This window comes from Lissotriton vulgaris, chromosome 1_2 (assembly GCF_964263255.1).
Source record: "Lissotriton vulgaris chromosome 1_2, aLisVul1.2, whole genome shotgun sequence".
NCBI lineage: Eukaryota > Metazoa > Chordata > Amphibia > Caudata > Salamandridae > Lissotriton > Lissotriton vulgaris.
Window position 1 is genome coordinate 143373173 of NC_141686.1, and position 21577 is coordinate 143394749.

A 21577-nucleotide genomic window follows, 5' to 3' on the forward strand; every position below is an offset into this window, starting at 1 on the left:
CCAAAGATAGGGGCAGAGGACTTATAAATGGTACAAATATGCACGAGACAACCACTTTGGAAGGCCGCAAAGCGCAAGTTGCTCCAGAAAGGGAAATTGCTCCTGACCAAATTTTGGTTGAGATTGTTGGTGGCTCCCTTAATGAGAATGTTAATGATAATGATATTTCTCATGATCAGTTAAATGCAGCAGAGTTAGTGGGTAACTTATCGGCTAATGGAAGCCCCCATCTACGAGCGGAAGATGGGGTCCCCTTGACCGATTTTGTGGCGAAGAGAACTATAGAAACCTGCAAGACACTAAGTTGGAATGTAGCTGGACTCAATTCCAAACGCAATAATGAGTGGTCAAGCTTTGTTGTAAGACATAATATTATTGCCCTCCAGGAAACCTGGGATACAACTGCTAACTTTTGGTGGGATGGGTTCACCAGCTTCGCCAAAGCAGCTATTCCTGGCCGCATTGGCAGAGCTAAGGGAGGTCTGTTAATGTTATTCTCCTTAGAACTGAAGGGCTCCCTAAAACAGATTAGCACTGACTCGCACAACATCCTCATCGTAGAGAGAGAGATTAATCCCACTAGGAGGTCCTTATACATTAATTTTTACAACTCAGGGAACAGGGACAATAGCGGTAGCAATATCTCTACTTTAGACGCTATATTAAGGTCAGGCAGTCAGAACACTCAGCTTGATACAGAGTATATTTTACTAGGTGATTTTAACATTCATCCCTGCATGTTAGCATGCAGTTTAAGTAACAAGGAATGGGGTGAAGGTCCCAAGGGACCTCACTTTGAACATACAACAGAAGGAGAGGAGCTAGAAGATCTTCTGGCAAATTTCAACTTGTACGAACCAGAGGGTGGCCCAAGAATAGCTACCTTCACTGGCACCAATCCCGGAACCATAATTGATTATATCTTCACCACACAAGGTATCCTAAATCGGGTGATTTCCTACTGCACTATGCCATCTCACCACAGTGACCACAACCCTGTCTTACTTGAAGTGGCTTGGGGAGATTAGATGGGGCCAAATCCGGGGAAAGTGAGGTCGGACCACACTTTGCTTACCTCTGATCAGGGTAGGAGAGTTAAGTGGGCTAAGGTGGTCCCAGAAAACGTCTATGCGGAGGTTTTCCCGAAAATGAAGGAACAGGTTGAGGTGTGCCAGAACCCTTGTGCTCCGGGTTGTGAAACTATAGGGGCCTTTGAGCCGATCTGTGGGCAGGTGTCGCAGGATCTCCTGGCTAAGCCAAAGAAAGGAGCACCGAATAAGAAGCGCTGGTTCGACACCGCATGTTCAAATGCACACAGGTCTCTGATGGTAGCTTTGAAAAAAATACCTAGGGTAAGGGGCGAGATTGTTAGATTGAGGAAAACCTATAAGTCAGCTATAAAAACCAGACAAGAAAGTATCAAACGGGAAGCTTGGGAAAATCTCATATCCGTGGCTGTCCTGAAGGACAGTCGGAAATTCTGGGAAATAATCAAACAACCATTCTTCTCCGACCAAAATAACGAGGCCATGGACTGTGTCATCCCAGATGACAAGTGGTTGACTCATTTCAAAAATGTATATGTGGATAATGATCAGGCAACCCAAGATGTGTCGCTGGCCACTTTAGACGCCACTCCAATACATTTTTATAGCACAGAAGTGGAGAAAGCTATTTTGGCCACAACCAAGCATAAGGCCCCAGGCCCCGATGGGGTGCCATCCGATTTTTTCATACATTCCCCAAAGCTGTGGGCAGAGATATTGGCCAATGTTTTTACTGCCGTTAATAGCAACCCTACACCATCCTCCTGGGACATTTCCACCATCGTCCCCATTTTTAAAAAGGGCCAGCGGGATGATCCCGGGTTTTATAGACCCATATCCCTCTTGGACTCGTCGGTGAAGATCTTAGGCAGAGTCCTTTTCTCCAGGTTGAGGGATAATGTTGAGAGTTGTGGAGGGTTGTCAGAGATCCAGTATGGGTTCAGAGAAAGGAAAGGCACAATCGAACAATGCTCCAACCTACACCTGCTCATATCAAAGTACACGGTGGCCAAGGAGGGGTCCCTGTTTCTAGCATTCATGGACCTCTCCTCGGCCTTCGATTTGGTGAATAGGGCTAAGTTATGGATGACCTTGCTGAAGATGGGGATCGACGAGGCATTGGTAAGATTCATGGCTTCCCTACATCAGGAGCTTTTTGCGGCCGTACGGGTCACAAATGAGGGTAGGTGCACGTCCCTTTTCAAATCCCTGAAGGGGGTAAGGCAGGGCTGCATATTGGCCCCCCTGCTCTTTACCATCTATATTAACGGTTTGGGTGCACATTTGGAGGAGAAGGAAGTCGACGTACCGCGTGCAAGAGCAGTTAAGATCCCAGCGCTCCTGTACGCGGACGATGCCGTGCTAATCGCGCGCACGGGTGTCGGCCTTCAATGCCTCTTAAATGCCTTTGGCACATTCATGGAACAGCTTGATTTAAAAATAAATGCTAGCAAGTCGCATACCATGGAGGTGGGCCGAGAAAGCAGCAAGAGAAGAACAAAAACCTTCACGTGTAGAGGGGATATGGTTTCTAGAGTTTCCACTTTTCCCTACTTGGGGGTCCTTTTTGACCAGAGAGGAACCTGGAGTCCTCAAGTGAGGGCGAAGAGGCTAACGGTTACTAGATCATCGTCTGCCCTCATGGGCTTTGCGGGTAGGTTAGATGCCAGGCCCATGGAAGCGTTGTTAAAAATTTATAAGAGTAAACCCGTCGCTCTTGCGTCATATGGCTCACCACTCTGGGGCTACGTAAACATGGAACCAATCCAGAGTGCGGAGAACAGATTCATACGGACACTCCTGTGCCGCAGTCAACACCAACTTACTCTATACACATGGAGGTGGGCTTAGATTTCCTCACTGATGGGTTGAACATGGCTCCCCTGATCTTTTGGTTAAAGACGTGGCTTAATGAAGACCTTCCACTGAACCATAAGATCAAGTCCGACGTCCTGTCCCTAGACCATTTTAAAAAGATCCCTTGGCTGGCCTATCTGTTGAAGGCATTCTCAGATTTGGGACGACCAGAGCTCTTTACTTCCCCCCAAGATATCAAGGTCCAAGACATTGATCTTGTCGAAAAGCACTTTATGGGGAGGGCAAGAGCATTCCGTGAGGAAAGGGAATTAAGGAAACCATCAGTAAGGGGTCATTACTTACTTGTCAATTCATTTTCTTTAGCATCTTATCTTGGTTTTGTTACAATCCCATTCCATAGGTTTCTTTTAACTAAGTTTAGGTTTAATTTGTTACATTTTTATTTAGGCACTTTTAAAACATGGGGAAAACCGGAATTAGCTTCACCCTGCAGCTGCGATCATTTCTCACCCCAAGATACTATGCATTTTGTTATGTTTTGTGGGTTTTATTTAGAGCCAAGGAAAAAATATCTGGTACCAGTTTTGAAGGAGGCTGGCTTCACACAAGTGAGACCGGCTATTTATTTATTTATTTAAAACATTTATAGAGCGCAACTGTCGCCTGGCAGGCATCCTGGCGCTAGAGTAGCTTACTCCTAAGATAAAAAACAGTGGGAGAAAGATAACTGGTGAGGGGGGAAACTAGGGAAAAAGCCAAGTTTTTATTAGTTTTCGAAACGGAAGGAGCTGTGAAATGTGGCGAATGTCAGCAGGCAGACTGTTCCAGAGCTTTGCAGCCGCCACTCGGAATGATCTTCCTCCAATCCTGGCTCTCTTGAATCTGGGCACTATTACAAGTCGAGCGGTAGCGGATCGAAGGGCTCTGGTAGGGGTGTACCAGCTGAACAACCGTTGTAAGAGGATAGGTCCTAGCCCGTGTAGTGCCTTAAAGACCAGACACAGAGACTTGAAGGCAATTCGTTGCTTCAGGGGAAGCCAGTGCAGCTCGGCTAGGGCAGCAGTGGTTGAAGCTCGCCTGGACCATCCAAGTGCCAGTTTCGCTGCTGCTGATTGGACCCGTTGGAGACGGTCCAGCAGTACCAAGGGGGAGTCCAGCAAGAGAGCATTGCAATAGTCGATACGACTCAAGATGGTGCACCTGACTATCTGTGCTCTGGCGGAAAGTGGAAGTAGTGGCAGAATTTTACGCAATGATCTCAAAAGAGCAGAGCAGGTGGCAACTGTTCTCGAGACCTGTGTTTCCATGCTCAGCTTATTATTCAGCATGACGCCCAAATTCCGCACACTGGCCACAGGTGACGGGTTGTCCGAATTTTCCGGAAGCCAGAAATCCGCAGGCAGGGGGCGAGGTATGCGGCTGGCTGGGCAGAACAGAACCTCGGTCTTAGAGGAGTTAAATTGGAGGGAGTTGTGGTGTAACCAGCCGGCAGTGTCTCTCAGACAGTCGTGGAATGCTTCTAAAGTTATAGAGTCTTCACCCTCCCAGGAAACAATAAGCTGGGTGTCGTCTGCGTAATTTACTGTGGTCATGTTATGTGATTTAATGAGAGAAACCAGTGGTTTTTACAATCATTGACCAACACACGTATTACCTTTTGTATAGCCAATTTCTTGGTAGTTGCAGCTAGGATGAAAAAACATACCCATTAGTTCCATTGTTATTCCTTTTTAACCTTTGTATGCCTAGATCTGTTTTAATGTAAACGATTTTATTGTCATATCTTAACATGTATGAAATACTCCTAACTCTTTGTATGAAATGTTTTTAATTTCTTTGTATGACTTTTAATTGAGTCGAATAAAGATATTTTGACTGACTGACTGTTATAAGTACCACGTCACGAACAATGGTAAGGCCTAGGGCCTTGGGAATCGCTGGGCCTACACTGGACTAACGAAGGTTAGGACATAGGAGGCCCACAGGATGCGGGTGCAGTGTCTATAGACAACCGCGTTTACCATACAAGTCAATGGTGCGTAAAAATCAGAAAGTGATAGGTTTAGGAGACTTCCGACTGGACTAGAACTTAGCCACTTGAAACTAGAACACTAGGGATGTAAATCACTACAGGGGCACCGGAGTACCCTTGTTACCTCACCCACAGGAACCGGGTGCATAGGTGCCAAAGTGCATCGGGTTTCTTCGTGGAGTTCTATGGAGCCTGGAGGAAAAGATGCTGCAGGCGGTCAGGAGAGAAGAGTCCGGTTGGATCCAAGGGTGGATCGAAGAAGTAGAGTACTTGAAAGCAGAGGGGACAGAGTCTAGGTCACTAGCCAGTGACCAGGATGGAACCAGGGAATGTCTGGTTGCGATCAGGTGCTGTCGAGTAGTTTGTCTCCGCCGCCACGTGGACAAGGAAGGATCGAGGATGACCAGCTGGTGGACACGAGCTGTCCCACGAAGGCTCTTGCTGTCGGCGGTGTCGGTTCTCGAATCAGAGTCACCAAGCCTTGGCAAATGCAACCCACGCAGGACTCGAAGATGGCTTCTGGATCGGACCGGGAAGGCCAGATTGGTGGCTCCTTTTCAGGGGAGCTAGGGCCAGTCTGGAGCAACCAGACCAGCAGTTCAAAGTCGAAGGATCGTCGTCTCAGAGGCCACTAGCCAACGGGCAAGTGACCGGACAATGCGTCGAGCAGGAAAAGTACAAAAGGGCCCCACGCAGCACTCGGTGAGTGTGGAGAGGTGAACTTCGGTGCACAGGCTGCTCGGGGTTGGGGCTTCTCAATCCCCAAAGCACAGCCTCGAGGGTGTCTCGGGAGCTGCACAGGAAGCACTTAGCTGGCTTTCCAAGATGGCCGGCCCTAGTCTCACGTCGCCTCCACGGGTCTCAGCTTTGCTAGGACTGTGGATCGGGCTGTTGGAAGTCTGGGAGTACAGGTCTTGTCGGTCTCTGTCGTTCGTGCTCCGGCGGGAGCAACGGCAAAGAAAACCTTTGAGCGCTAATGGTGTCTGCTTGCACAGGGTGGCCACTCCTTGACCATAAGGGAGATTCTTCAGTCTTCTACGTCGAGTAGGATGTCGAAGGGTCCAGAGTTTCGTTTCAAAGTTTCAGTCAGGATGATCTGATGTGTCATGGTACAGCTCCTACCTTTATTCTAAATCAACGGGCTGGATCACCTGCTAGGTCCCTCCTATGGGTGGGACCCAGGAAGGGGGTGGTTACACCCCTTTCATTTTGTCCAGTTCCGCGCCAGAGCTGGGGATGGAGTGCCCCAGCACCGGTTTGAACTGGACTTTGCATGGGACACCTTGTGTGCTCCAGGCAGTGTCTAGTTTCATTCAGCCCTCCCTGCCCCAATCCACTATCTCCTGTCTGGGGTGGTGTAACACCTCCCTGTGACAGGAAACCTTTTGTCCAAGCCTCCTCTGCCGGAGTTTCGGTCAGCAGCAGGAGGCCAGACTCGTGTCTGTGGCAGCAGCATCGATTTTGTGATGCTGAGGCTCTGGTTAGATTTAACCGCGTTTAAGGAAAGTAACATGTCTTCTCCCTCTAGTAGGGTGGAATGCTACCCCAGTTGCCAGGACTGGCGAGGGGGTAGTATTTCAAAGCGTATGACACCTTACACAACATGTTTTGATAAAGCCAAACCAAAGTTAGCAAGTAACTGCAAGGATTATAATGCACTTAAGAGTATATGGTATGGCAATATCTCAGAACAGCTAAAGGACATGGTTCCGAAAGCTGCCGACAGGCTAAGCTCATGCTAGAGCACCATATCACATAAAACCAAGCACTCTGCCTCCAGGATTGTTAAGGCCTGCCATAGGAGTGACTTATAGGTGTATATGTGTCCAGATATAGGTTTAGACATAGGTATACTATATCTAAGCAAGGGGTGATTACACCACCTTGCCCCAGCTGAGTGATCAGCCAGTTGTGTCATTTTGGATAGCCAGCCAGGGGTGGCAAAAGATATGCTGCAGCCCCTGGTAGGCCTTGGATGCACCTATGCCCTGGGTACCTATGGTACACTGTACAGGGGCTGATAAGGTGAACCAATACCCAATTGGTAATGTACCTAAAGTACATGGTTGTGAATTTAGAGAGAGAACAGCAGGTTGTGGGTCTGATTAGCAGGCCCACAGCCACATTAAGTCGAAAACCAGTGAAGCAAAAAGCAAAAAATGGGGTGACCATAGGAAAGCAGACCCTACTCTCCTACAGCAGCATTTCCCTGAGGAAATATAAATTTTTGGTCAAGTTATGTTCCCTATCGTGTACCCCACCGTCTCCATGTACGAGTTAAAGTGCATGTAACTTCCCTCCTGTGCCAGCTATGAAGACGCAAATACATTTGCGTCCAACGTTAACATGTCCTCTTTCAGACCCACCCTGAATGGGTTGGATAGTCCGTTCCTAAGTATGCTATGCCAACGTCTTTTTGTAGTGTACTTTACATGTTTTTCAGCTCTGGCAAAGTAGGCCCTGAATTTCTGCCATCGAGCCTCTTTCTTCCTTCTGACTCTGAAAGCCTCAGCCCAGGCTGCCCAGGCTGCCCCCGTACCTGTGAACTCTGCCTTACTTCCAGCGCGGCCCACCACGCTTAGCTCAGCCTGCTGCCTGCCAAGACTGACTACAACCTTCGAGTTATCTGTTCCGCTCCTCGAAGATACATTCCTGCCTTCTAGTTTCAGTAAACATTCCCCAGCTGCAGAGCCAAAGGGCCGGCCTGTCTCCGTACAAGTAATTCATAGCCTCTGTTACCATGCTCCCATGGAAGGCCCATGCCCCCACGCTTCTCATGCAGACACTCAGGCGCTTATACACGCACTCACAGTCAGTATAGAATAGCTTCTGCCCCAGAGACCTTTCCGCCCAGATAGCTCAGTTCCTAAACATCAGATATCAGATATGATAGAAGCACAAGTTGATCTGACATGCCAGACTTCTGTCTCTTTCCGTCAGTGTAAATGTCAAGCCCCCTGCACCCTCCAGTTTCACGCCAATCACACGTCATGCAGCTGCGCGCGCATCCAAGCCTCTGATTTCTGCTGACATTGCAACATTTCTGTTTAAGTGCCACCCACATATGACACCTACCTGTGACGTTTCTAGAGCACACCTCCAGTTACGCCTAGTCCACGCCTTCTGATTACGTACTAGTAACACGTGGATGCTGTTATCTTGTCTACTCTCAGCTGTTACGCCTACTATATTGCTTTCTATGATGTAAATTAAGTATATAAGCTATGTATTGTCAATAAAACATTGCTCTATCCCTTCCTGAATCCTGTGTGGTTGCAGGAACATGATATCCAATTCCGGAACGATTCCTTTTTAAGGAATAAAACCCCTAAGAACTCTAACACCACGGACTCTGTTTTCTTTCTTTCCGATTGAGTTATTTTTGATTAAGTACTTACCTGCATAGAAATTAAGATGGTAAATTAAATATTTACGACATTTTGGCGCCCGAATAGGGACCCCTCCCCCACCTCACGCGCCGGTTGGTGCGTTGCAAGCTCTGTCCCCTGCCATCAGTTAGAAGGAAACTACGCGTACCGGCAGGATTTCCTGTATCTCCCTCTGGCCCACGGAGGTGACGAAGATTGCGATCAGTACCCAGACGAGGCGGTGAAGAGTGCGGAGGATCCCGACCAGAGCCTAGCCGAAAGAAGCAAGGTCCGAGGTGTCAAGAGGCCCACCAGTTTTCCGAAGTATCCACGTGTCGAGTCGAGTCGAGTCCGGTCCAGTCCAGTCCAGTCGAGTTTTCCGAGGCCTTCTGTTTCCGTGCTTCCCGGTGAGTACCATTGCTGGGACGTATCTAGACGGGTTTGGGTACACAAGTCCGGTCTGCACTGTTTTAGGCAGTGTATCTGTACTGTTTAGCAGTACATCCGATGATTCAAGTTCGTGCACTGTTCTCAGCAGTGTATCTGTGCTGTTTAGCAGTACATCCGATATAGGGGGTAGTCATATATGTCGCAAATGTCTTTTTATGTGATTAATGTCGTGGTATGAGTGTGACTGTTTTAATGTGCATTATTGTGTTCCTGTATAACTAGCTGTATCTAGTATTAAGTAGCAAGGATTGAGCGTTCACTACTGAGTAAACAAGATGCCGTTTTTCAACAAGTTAAAGCAGATAGGAACTAGGAAAGGGATACTAGAGGAAGAAATTCCTATCCCCCCTAGGGACACTCCTGGAAACTTTATGTACCACAAGCATGGCATAGATGCCATAGTGTATCTAGATTTATGGGCCGATTATACTAAAAGCATCTAGACGAGAGACACAGATGGCCAGTTACTGGAACATGGGATGCCGAGTGCATCATGAAGGTAGAAGAAGCATTATGGAAAAAGAAAGCCAGACAATCTCAGAAAGACGCCATAGAGCTGTGGCGTAAGGAATCACATAAGCGTACTGAAAAGGAACTACGTAGAGAGGACAGACTTAAAGAATCAGAGAAAGCCCAAGAAAACGAATTAATTACTGAGGGGATCCGAGTAAAATCAGAGCAAACAGACCGTGCACGAAATAACCTCGTAAACGGTATGTATCTCGCGGCCGAGGGTTCGCCTGAGGCCATGTCAGAAATACCGAAAAATCTGCCGTCACCATTGGTTCCAACTAAAGTAACTCACAGGACTACTAAAGACATATTCCTGAATTCCTATCTAGAGGATGTAGCACCCGCTTACACCAATCTGCCTGTCCGTGCCCTGCCTAACGACAGGGACGGGGGTGGTAACCCGCCCCAAGATCATATTCCGCCAGTACCACAACAGATCCCCCCTGTTCCACCCCCTCCACCACTTCCCATACCTAAAGTTAATCTACCGAAGCCACGTCTACCTGACCCTACTAAAGGACAAATTCAAGTACAGATACAGACTCCACAGAGAGATAATGTCCAAGCTTCCACCTCAGGAGGTGCGATGGGGGGTCTCCAGACCCCGCCATTAACACGCAGGTTACAGCTCGGGGACTTGCAGAGTCCCTTCACGTTCAAATCGCCCCGTCTCGACATACTCAAAGGACAGCTTACAGTTTGCAGATATGATCCAGTACCCGGCAAAGACGATAGAATGATAATGACATCACTACGGTTACGATCTGCTACTGATTTCCTGCTGATGTTTCCAGGAATGAAAGAGTACCTAGATAGAATATATCAGTTTATTCAGACTGGGAAAGACCCCGACAGTATTAAGGATGCCATGGAGCATCAGAAAGTTGACGTTCAAGGACAGATACTACGTTTTTTCATAAATTGCCTAATAAGAGAATGAGACAGGCCCAAGACAAATCAGGGTGAATTAGATGCCCTCAGCAAGTGGGGTCAAAATATATCAGAAGGAAAACACGACAAGGGGACTTGTATAGCCAGTATGTATAGGAAAATAAGAAAAGCAGTGATAGACGTACACAAAGAAGAGAAAGAAAAGGCTTCCTCCGAGGGGGAAGAAGAACCTGAAGAACCAGAAAAGACTACAGACACTATAGCGTATGTAGGTAAGGGAACTTACCTTAGGAAAGGCATCCGTCCAGAAAGCAAGAGAGTTTTTCTCTCTGCCTTAACAAACCCAAATTCTGCTGAACATCAGTTCCAGGAGACTGATAAAAGGCTTCGAGATCGAGTAGGGTACCATGTACTCAATTCTATGGATGAACAAGAACTAGCCCGGTCAGCCATATTATGGACTGACAATCCGGATATATACAATGATGACACTGTAGCACAGACATTCCTGAACCTTTCCCCAGACGAGCAGAAATTAGCAGGTGTATACATGATTCAGCACCTCCTCACGAAATACAGAAATCAACATTCTGATCCAGGTCCCTTACACGAAACATTAGAAGAACTACTCATGGACAGATGGAGAGGTTTAAGTACCAAATTAATTCAAATAATTCTAGAACAACGCCATAGATATGACACTTTCATAAGCTCCGAATATGTCCCCGCCCCGCCCCCAGAAAGGAAAATGTATCATATAGAACGTCGGCATGGCATTGAAAGTCAGAACCCCTTACGAGAAGTGCACCCAGTTATGGGTGACGATCATAACTTGAAACGAGTGTATGTACACACGCCTCTGACTAAGTTAGAACTGTTAGAAATGAAGAAACTAGTCCTGTGCCATGATAAAGACCCTGCAGGTTTTCATAGAGAGCTTAAAGACATGTTACTGATGGGGGATTATACGTACGAAGATATCACGAAAATGTTAAAGGTACTGCTGCCCACGGGCATCTACGAGAAACTAAAAGAAAAAGAATGGGAGGTGGGAGAGAAAAAGATTGTATGGGCAGAAATAGAAGACGAAGAGAACAAACGTGTCCCAGGGGTAGGCCTTGGGGAGAAAACTAAAGCATTACCAGGTCTGATAGTACAGGTTCTGCCAAGATTATTGACAACTAGAAAGGAAGACTGGGATGCAATATCAGCCTGTAAACAGAAACCCGACGAAGATACTAGTGACTTCTATTCAAGATTCGAGAAATGTTTCATTATTAATAGTGGTCTTAAACCAAGTAGCGAGTCGTACCCGCATCTTTTTGTATCAAAGTTAGTGGAGAATTCCCTGTTAGCAGTTAAAAACCGTGTATACAAGGTCGAGAGTACATGGCAAGCCAATACGCCATCACAGATGTTACAAATGTTACAATATCATCAGAACAGAATTAGAGAAGAGCAGGATCAGGAACAGAAACGTATGAAAGACACGAAAATGAAAATGCTAGTAGCCCAATCGGTCCCAACCGACGGCCACAGAAAGGGTACGACCCAGACAGGTCACACCGCAGCTCCCGTTAAAGGGACATGCAATTATTGCAAGCAGCCAGGTCACTACGTACATGAATGCCAAGTTCTGAAACATAACATAGCGACAGGTAAAACTAAAGAAAGACCGCATCCGCCTAGACAAGACCATAACCAGCATCAGTCTTCACAGAATATACAGCCCATGCAGAATGCACAGCCTACGCATGCTTCATCACATACAGCACAGACAGTAGCGGTATCACAGCCACAGCCCATTGCCGCAACTCAGCAGGTTTCACAACAGATGTACCAGTATGCCCAGTCCGCTTACCCCGACTATCCACGATATACATGAAACAGCCTAGAGAGGGAGGGTGGCTTGCCTCTTATTGAGATTCCTGTAGATCAAGAGGGTCCTTATGTACATAGTCAAGTATTGGGAAAAGACAGAAAGTTTTTAATTGACACAGGGGCAAGTCGCACCACAATCAGTCATGATGAAGTTCCAGGGGCACCCCTCTCAGGCTCACAGAATGTTTCCCTTGGTTTTTCAGGACAGCCCATTGTAAATGAGGTATCAGAACCAGTTCCCCTGGCTGTGGGTCCATTATCACGTGTTACAGACTTGTTACTTACGAAATCATGTCCAGAAAATCTGTTAGGAATAAAAACATTGAAGGCTCTAGGAGCTATAATATGCTGTTCCCCGGAGGGAGTCAGACTCTTTCTGCGGGATTTCAAGGGTCATTATATGTTACGTGAGTTTGATGTCAGATTGAAAAATGGACCAGATCACCTGTGGGCAAAAGGCCCAACTGATGTAGGTTGTATGCACATTACCCCATACCGTGTTACAGTCAAACAAGGTGTAGTTTTACCCAGAATCAGACAATACAAGTTACCACCCGATGCTGTAGTGGCTTTACTGGAAATCATTGAAGAGCTCATTACCCAGGGAGTGGTCGTAGAGACCGACTCCAATATCTGTAATTCACCCATCATTCCGATTCTTAAACGTACTGATCCCAATGCACCGCCAGTATATCGGCTGGTGATTGATCTAAGAGAACTGAATAAATGCATTATTCCACAGTACCCTGTGGTTCCCGACATCTCATCCTTATTGACTGCTATTGATTCAGAAGCGACGTTCTTTACTGTAATTGACCTCAAGAACGCCTTCTTCAGTGTACCTATTGATCCAGAGAGCCAATATCTCTTCGGATTCAGTTTAAATGGACGAAGTTTCAAATTTTCACGCGCACCTCAAGGATTCACAGAAAGCCCCAGCATCTATAGCCAAGCACTGAAAAGACAACTTGATTGTATCACAATGCCAGTTAACACCGCTTTACTACAATACGTCGATGATCTGCTGATCACCGCACGAAGTAAGCCCGAATGTGAACAAGCATCACTGACAGTTTTACATTTTCTGGCCGACAAGGGACACAAGGTGTCTCCTTCGAAGCTACAATTCTGTGTTCAGCAAGTTGTGTACTTGGGTCACTTGCTGTCCAAAGTGGGGAGACAGCTCACTCCCGATCGCATTCAGTTAATCGTAAATATGCCACAACCCCAGACACAAAAGGAAGTGCGGGCCTTCATAGGCCTCACCTCGTACTGCAGACAATGGATTCCTCAGTATGCATTTCTAGCCAAACCACTCATTCAGTTAACAACACAGGAGGCAGCGACTTCGACTGTCCTTCCCTGGACTCAGGAACATACACAAGCCTTTGAGGAATTAAAGAAAGCATTATGCCAAGCACCAGTTCTAGCGACACCATGTTACAGCAAACCTTTTACACTTTTTGTTACAGAACGTGAGGGTACAGCACTGTCTGTCCTCACTCAAGACCAAGCAGGTTCATATAAGCCTTGCGCTTATTTTTCAAGCACATTGGATTCAGTAGCCCAGGCACTCCCTGCGTGCTTAAAGTCAGTAGCAGCAACAGCATTAGCAATCAGACAGAGTGATTCAATTGTTTTAGGACATCCATTAACAGTTCAAGTTCCACATTCTGTAGAGGTTCTTTTAAACAGAACCCAGACTCAACACTTGACTATAGCACGACTGACAGGTTATGAGTTGACACTATTCCAGCCACACATAGAAATCAGACGCTGTAGCATTCTGAACCCCGCAACATTGTTACCTGCAATTATGACAGATCCAACACCGCATGATTGCATAGAGATCATTAATACAGTAACAAAACCTCGACGAGACCTAACGGATGTTCCACTGACAAATCCAGACCTGACACTTTATGTGGACGGTTCATGCATGAGAACAAGTACAGGAGAATTAGTGGCCGCGTATGCAGTGACCACTGAAACTGAAGTTAGAGAAACACACCGTATTGACACATTGTCTGCTCAAGCAGCGGAGCTCATCGCTCTGACCCGAGCTTGTATTCTAGCCAAGAACAGAAATGTTAACATATACACTGATTCCCGCTATGCGTTCGGAGTCGTACACGACTTCGGCATGTTATGGCAAGAAAGAGGTTTTTTGACCTCTCATGGTGCCAAGATCCAACACGGTCCCCTCATTCAAGCACTATTAGAGGCAATACATTTGCCCTCGGGCATATCAGTCATGAAGTGTAAAGCACATACTAAGGTTACAGATTCTGTTTCCCAGGGTAACGACCTGGCAGACCAGACAGCAAAACATACAGCATTGACTCACACCCAGACTACTGATGAGACAAAGACAATAGTACCAATTCAGTGTATGTCAGTCAGGGATCCCACCCTAGACGTAATCGATATTCAGACACATGCCACTTCAGATGAAATAAAGAAATGGACTGAACTAGGAGGGATCCAGACAGATCAAGGATGGGTCACAAAGGGAAAACCTGCATGGTTCCTCCCCGACTCCATGGTTCAAATCATGATAAATACAGCACATATTCCTGCACATCTAGGAGAAAAAGCTATGTTAGACAGTTTACAGAATCTCTGGTACAACAAACACTTGCGAGCGGCAGCAAAACAGAAAGTGCGTACTTGCATGATCTGTTGTCAGTTCAATCCAGGTAAAAGCGTCCCTGTAGAGCAAGGTGGATTTCATCCTCCCGATCACCCTTTTGAAGTCCTCCAGATGGATTATATCCAGATGGACCGTTGTCGAGGATTCAAATATGTCCTCGTAGTTGTTTGTGCACTCTCTCGTTGGACCGAAGCATACCCAGTCTCAGATTACACTGCCCCGACCACTGCCAAGCAGCTGGTTCGAGAATTCTTCCCACGATACGGCCTGCCTCGTGTCGTGTACTCAGACAACGGACAGCCGTTCTCATCCGAACTCATGAAGCATGTCTCCCTTTTGCTAGGATATCAGTGGAAATTCCACTGTGTCCGACATCCCGAAGCCGCAGGCTTCGTAGAGAGGCATAACCAGACACTTAAGATCCGCCTTGCCAAAATATGCCAGGAGAAAGGGGTCGACTGGATAGTCGCCCTGCCAGTTGCACTGTTCTATATGAGAATGGTTGCACATTCGAGATCAGGACTATCCCCGTATGAAGTGGTCTTTGGCAGACCACCGAATATGTGGGGGACGCCCATTCCTAAGAAAATTACCGATGTTGATTGTAACATGTTGACAGATTACCTTGCCTCCTTGATGTCTGCACTCCAATCATGTCGTTCACAGGTTGCCGCAGCATTTCCTGACAACACTGATGTAAAGCCGCATGATGTCCGTCCTGGCGACATGGTCCTAGTGAGGAATTTTGACAGGAAAAGCCCGCTGGAGCCCCGCTGGAAAGCGCCGAAGACCGTCCTTCTTACTACGAGGACCGCAGTGAAGTTGGAGGGCAGAAAGGGGTGGGTCCACACGAGTCATATTAAACTATGCAACGAACTGAAACCAGACCTTGACTCGCCCACCCCCACCAAAGACTGTATTAAACCTAGTGACTTTAAAATACCTGAACGAGAGAAAACTCCCCAAGAGGAGTACCGACTAAAGCTTCGATCTAGCAAGTCAGACAGTTTAATTGTTTAAGTCCTCCCCTAGGTGAATCGGTTAAATAGTTTCTGACATGTATCCCCTAGATCGAGATAGAGAGAGAGAGAGACAATTCAAGAAACGTACATACTGCAAATTACTGCGTAGTCACTGTATAGTGACATTATTAATTATGTTTTTTCTAAGTATTCTGATTATTGTTGCAAGTATACTTCTTCCAATCTATTGCCCTATTTTCAAGCGTGAACAATCTGCTTACAATGTTTCTGCTGAACATTCTTTTAGTGAGTTACCTCCACATGAACTTTCTTATAGACTTGCGCTGCGCAACAACACATTCATTAGTATGTTACATCACTCCCATCAGACTAATAACGCTACAAACTGCTGGATATGTGGCCGACTCCCTCCCTACCAGAATTACAAGGGAGCTCTGCCCCTCTTCCCGTACCCGTTCACTCACAACGGCTCCTGTGGTGCATGGTTTAAAATAATTAATTCCTTAGATCCTGATATTGCTGTTCTCGACGGGAGCTGGGTTTGGGGAAATCTGAACTTAGTCCTGCTCGACGTCTGTTACCCTGATAAGGAGGGACTCCCCATTAGAATAGGAACTGATCTAGAAAATGAAGTATATGGATTAAGTAATTACACAATTAACCTTATGATTCTTACTGTTGAATCCGAAGCTGCACCAGTTCTGCCCGCTATGTCAGTATTACCAGTCACTGGTGAATTATGTGTCAGGAAGAAAGGTTCAGTACACTTAGGTCATAGTAAATGTACTACTGTGGTCGAATTCAGTGATCGTGGTAAATCGTCCTTTAAAGCTACCCGTCATTCTTATTTTGTTTGTGGTCATACCGCATACATACGTCTGCCTCCAGATTGGGATGGTACCTGTTATATTGCATTCCTTCTGCCACCTGTTTTTCTAGCCCCTCCTGATTATCACAGAAACACAAATCTAGTAAAGAATAGACTCCGAAGAGATCTCCCGCTTGTCGACTATACAGAAACGGCATGGGAACAGTACACCGATTTTAATAAAGGATTCTTTTTCTTTTTAGGCCCCGTCCAAAACAGTAAATTAATACGTAGATTAACTAGAACCCTTGAAGCAGTAGTACATGAAACTGCCTCCGCCTTAGGTAACCTAACTGAGGAACAGTCCGCCATGCGGGTTGTTGTCCTTCAGAATCGTCTTGTTATTGACGTCATCTTGGCAGATAGAGGTGGAGCCTGTAAGGTCATCGGGTCAAGTTGCTGTGTTTTCATTCCAGAAAACGCGCCATCTGTATACAAAGCTATTACACGTCTTCACAAAATTGCAAGTTTAATACATCAGAATCCAGGCACCTGGACTTGGTCCGGTTGGTTCTGGACAACGTTGTCCGCTTGGGGATGGAAGATCCTATCCTTCTTAGGCGTTGGCCTTGTCATAGTATTCAGCTGCTGCCTGTGCCTACAGTGTGGGCCGGCGATATGTGGACTGTGTGCCACATCGTGCATTGAACATTCCAGTTTTCTCTCAAACAGACAACGGAAGAGAGACGAGCAAATTATGTTACAAGAACAAACTGATCAATTCATGATGATCGATATATCATGAAGGGTCCGTAGGGAACAAGGAGGGAATGAGGAAATATAAATTTTTGGTCAAGTTATGTTCCCTATCGTGTACCCCACCGTCTCCATGTACGAGTTAAAGTGCATGTAACTTCCCTCCTGTGCCAGCTATGAAGACGCAAATACATTTGCGTCCAACGTTAACATGTCCTCTTTCAGACCCACCCTGAATGGGTTGGATAGTCTGTTCCTAAGTATGCTATGCCAACGTCTTTTTGTAGTGTACTTTACATGTTTTTCAGCTCTGGCAAAGTAGGCCCTGAATTTCTGCCATCGAGCCTCTTTCTTCCTTCTGACTCTGAAAGCCTCAGCCCAGGCTGCCCAGGCTGCCCCCGTACCTGTGAACTCTGCTTTACTTCCAGCGCGGCCCACCACGCTTAGCTCAGCCTGCTGCCTGCCAAGACTGACTACAACCTTCGAGTTATCTGTTCCGCTCCTCGAAGATACATTCCTGCCTTCTAGTTTCAGTAAACATTCCCCAGCTGCAGAGCCAAAGGGCCGGCCTGTCTCCGTACAAGTAATTCATAGCCTCTGTTACCATGCTCCCATGGAAGGCCCATGCCCCCACGCTTCTCATGCAGACACTCAGGCGCTTATACACGCACTCACAGTCAGTATAGAATAGCTTCTGCCCCAGAGACCTTTCCGCCCAGATAGCGCAGTTCCTAAACATCAGATATCAGATATGATAGAAGCACAAGTTGATCTGACATGCCAGACTTCTGTCTCTTTCCGTCAGTGTAAATGTCAAGCCCCCTGCACCCTCCAGTTTCACGCCAATCACACGTCATGCAGCTGCGCGCGCATCCAAGCCTCTGATTTCTGCTGACATTGCAACATTTCTGTTTAAGTGCCACCCACATATGACACCTACCTGTGACGTTTCTAGAGCACACCTCCAGTTACGCCTAGTCCACGCCTTCTGATTACGTACTAGTAACACGTGGATGCTGTTATCTTGTCTACTCTCAGCTGTTATTCCTACTATATTGCTTTCTATGATGTAAATTAAGTATATAAGCTATGTATTGTCAATAAAACATTGCTCTATCCCTTCCTGAACCCTGTGTGGTTGCAGGAACATGATATCCAATTCCGGAACGATTCCTTTTTAAGGAATAAAACCCCTAAGAACTCTAACACCACGGACTCTGTTTTCTTTCTTTCCGATTGAGTTATTTTTGATTAAGTACTTACCTGCATAGAAATTAAGATGGTAAATTAAATATTTACGACATCCCAACAGTCCCATCCAAAGAAATTTGTCCTCAGCAAACTCCAAAGCTGGCCCGGCTGGGTCTACTTGGAGGTGAGTGGAACAGACTTTATTTTGACCATAGTTGACTCGTACCATGAATCCAAACCTGACCAAAACTCCTTCTCTTTTTTAAATCACTAGGCTGCCACACGCACTCTCTCCTGCCCCCCCCCCCCCACCAATCCCACCCCCCCAGTCCTGATAAAGACCCAGGCAGACGCTTCAAGAGCGCTATCATAGGGTTGAAACGTCGACATTGCATCTCAGTGGACCACACTTACCAAAGACTCTGTATTCAAAACAGATTAATACTGCTTACAGAATGTTCTGAAAAAATTGTATATTGGTCACAATTCCCCTTTTTCCCCAATCCCGTCCTAGCAATACTGTATATATTGTATGGCACTAAATCACACTGAACACCTATTGTCACAAATTATCACCCAATGCACTCATGTATGAAATTGACAGCCTTTTTACCTTTGCCTTGAAATAATAGTATTTATAAATTAATACAATCTATAAAGTAACTTGCAAACTCTTTAGATGGTTTGGATTCCCATTTTGGATTTGATTAACTCGAGTTTACAAAAATTGAATAGGTTATGTTTAAATGAGATATAATTGAAGAAATTTGTTGCACCCGAAAGAACCAATTGTTTATCATATTTCTTTATTGCCCACGTTCTCAGGGATACTGGGTCACCCCATTGAAACTTAACTAGATTAAGTTTTTTAAGGGCAGGCAATGGTTCCTGGAACCACTGCCTGCCCTTAAAAAATATTTCCCCTGCATTTGCAAAGGGGAAGGGGTCCCCTTTTGCGAGTGCATTACCATCCTTTTAAAGAGAGTGGTAATTTGCGAGTGTTTTGCGCCCGCATTTGCGGACGCAAAGCATTTTTACGTGGTGGTGCACTCACTATTAGGAAGGGAACACCCATTCCAAATAGCGAGTTGCAAAACCCTATTTTGTGTGATGAAAAAAATTGCAACTCGGAAAATAGGGTTTGTACATTCCCCATGCTGTTTTTCCATGCGCAAACGGGTTCGCCCTCTATTGATACAGCACTCTCCCTTTATGCACTTTTACCTCAAGATGGGCAAAGTCTGCAGACTTATCTGCAATGGGATGCCCAACCTGGGGACATGAAAGGGAAACTGTATGTTGTTTTTTTTTGTCCAATCTACAGTAGGGCTAGGGCACAGTGGATAATTCCCGTATCTAGATGTCTAGCGGTTACTAGACATGTGGAGGCGTGCTGAATTATGCAGACGGATTTAACAGAGCCCATGGTGCTTGCTGTTTTTAGGTTTTTAATGACTATGTGGTATGCTAGAAAGAAATTTGAAGTAATTTATTTACTGCTGGGTCTATTATCTTTTGATATGACTGATTTTAAATGTCTTTGTTTACCTATAAGGAAATTGTGTATTCCGTCTTTATATAGCTCATCGTTTTATCTTATTTTAAGGTTCATTTTTCATTTTAAAGTCTTTTCTTTCTTGTAAAGAGTACTGTATAATGTTTCTATATTTTATTGTGATTGTCTCTTTTATGGTATTTTACTGAAATAAAGAGTATTGAACTGAATACTCTACGTACCTGGACTGTTGCTTCCTTCCACTTGTCGCCAAAGTGAAGTGATAGTCTCCGTTTCACTTCAGGGTTGAAGTGGAAGCAAGCAAGGGGCTAAGAAGTAATGTCTGATTTGAATGCATAATCGGATCTGCATGGGCATCACCACTAGGCCTTCCTAGTTTATTCTGGTGTTGTTCATGATGTATTATGCCCCTCCCCTTTTTACAAAAACGTAAATTAAGTTTTATAGCAAGGACAAGTGTTTCCCCATATCTTTCCCTAAAGGTTGGCTGGTCCTAATGGAACACACAATTTTGCTAACTTTAAATATTGATGGTTAGCCCCATCTTTCTGTTATGTGGCGGGGCTTTCACTTGTTATTTTTGAGCCCTCGCTTTGTATTCATGGATTGTAGCGCATGAGTGCACGCACAGTTGAGATCCCCTAGAAGCAGGGTTCATTGGTGACAAGTATTTAATGCAATCGTATAATCTGAAAGAGACTCCAAGAACATCCCCAGGCATCATTTGTCTCTCTTTTTAGATCCTTTTTGAAGACGCCTTTGATCTGGCTGCTGGGTTTCTCGATCACAGTGAAGTGCAAGGCCTGTCTAGTCCAAGGTAAGTGCCTTTTCTTTCTCCTCAAAGAAGTAGAATCCCTCGCACACTTGTGGGAAAATACATTGCTCAGCAGCCCTTCTGACGTTGCTGTTACAGTGTCAACCAGCCCACCCACCCCAGGTTTAAGCTCTGCATAATCGTATTAAGTGATCATCACAAGTGTTTGTGGGTTCTCCTTCTTCCGTAGTTCTCTGTCTTTCTGGCTAATCGTTGTTAACAATGAATGTTGAATGAGCACTATTTTGACAGTGTTTAAAATGAAGGGAATCTAAAATGTCTGCATGTATAGTCAATTGATTTCTCCCTAACTATGTCAGCCGTCAAAGCCATGAGAGTCTTACATCGTACATACCGATTCTGCTCCAGTCGTGACATCTTTGAATGTAGGCAAATGGGCATGTTGCGGATTTGCGCCATGCAGAGGTACATGAACGAAGGGGCATTTTGAGGGATGTTAAATTTCCATCCCATGTCACTTCCAAGCCCTTTGAGATTTGCTGAACATTTAGGCAGGTTGGCAATTCTACTACTACTGATCTGGCATGTTGATGCCTATAAAAAAATGTAGATACCCGCACAGAGAACACTGCTCTGCTCTCCTTATTTTGTCTGGGAAATCTGAAGCAATGACTTAGTCAGAAAAGCAGGCCAGTGCCAATCATAAATGGCAACAGCAATGAATCATGTTGGACGTGCGAGTGGACTAATAGTAGATTGTTTACCGTAGTAGCCGGTGTTCGGTGGCCTAAGAGGATGTGATGTGAGGGATGTTTCAAGGGGGATAGGAGTAGCTTTTGTAGTGCCTGAGGGAACAAAGGATTCTCAAGAGTGTGAGCTTGTGCTCTTGAGACTAA

General features: G+C 45.8%; 1 protein-coding gene across 1 annotated transcript in view; it reads left to right on the forward strand.

Annotated features, from left to right (window-relative positions):
• The window catches only part of STRA8 (stimulated by retinoic acid 8), a 135502-nt gene that overhangs the window by 70579 nt on the left and 43346 nt on the right, over nt 1-21577 (forward strand). Inside the window, exon 6 of the mRNA XM_086953610.1 lies at nt 20647-20723. Within this exon, the coding sequence (XP_086809736.1) occupies nt 20647-20723 (77 nt within the window). The remainder of the gene's footprint in view (nt 1-20646; nt 20724-21577) is intronic.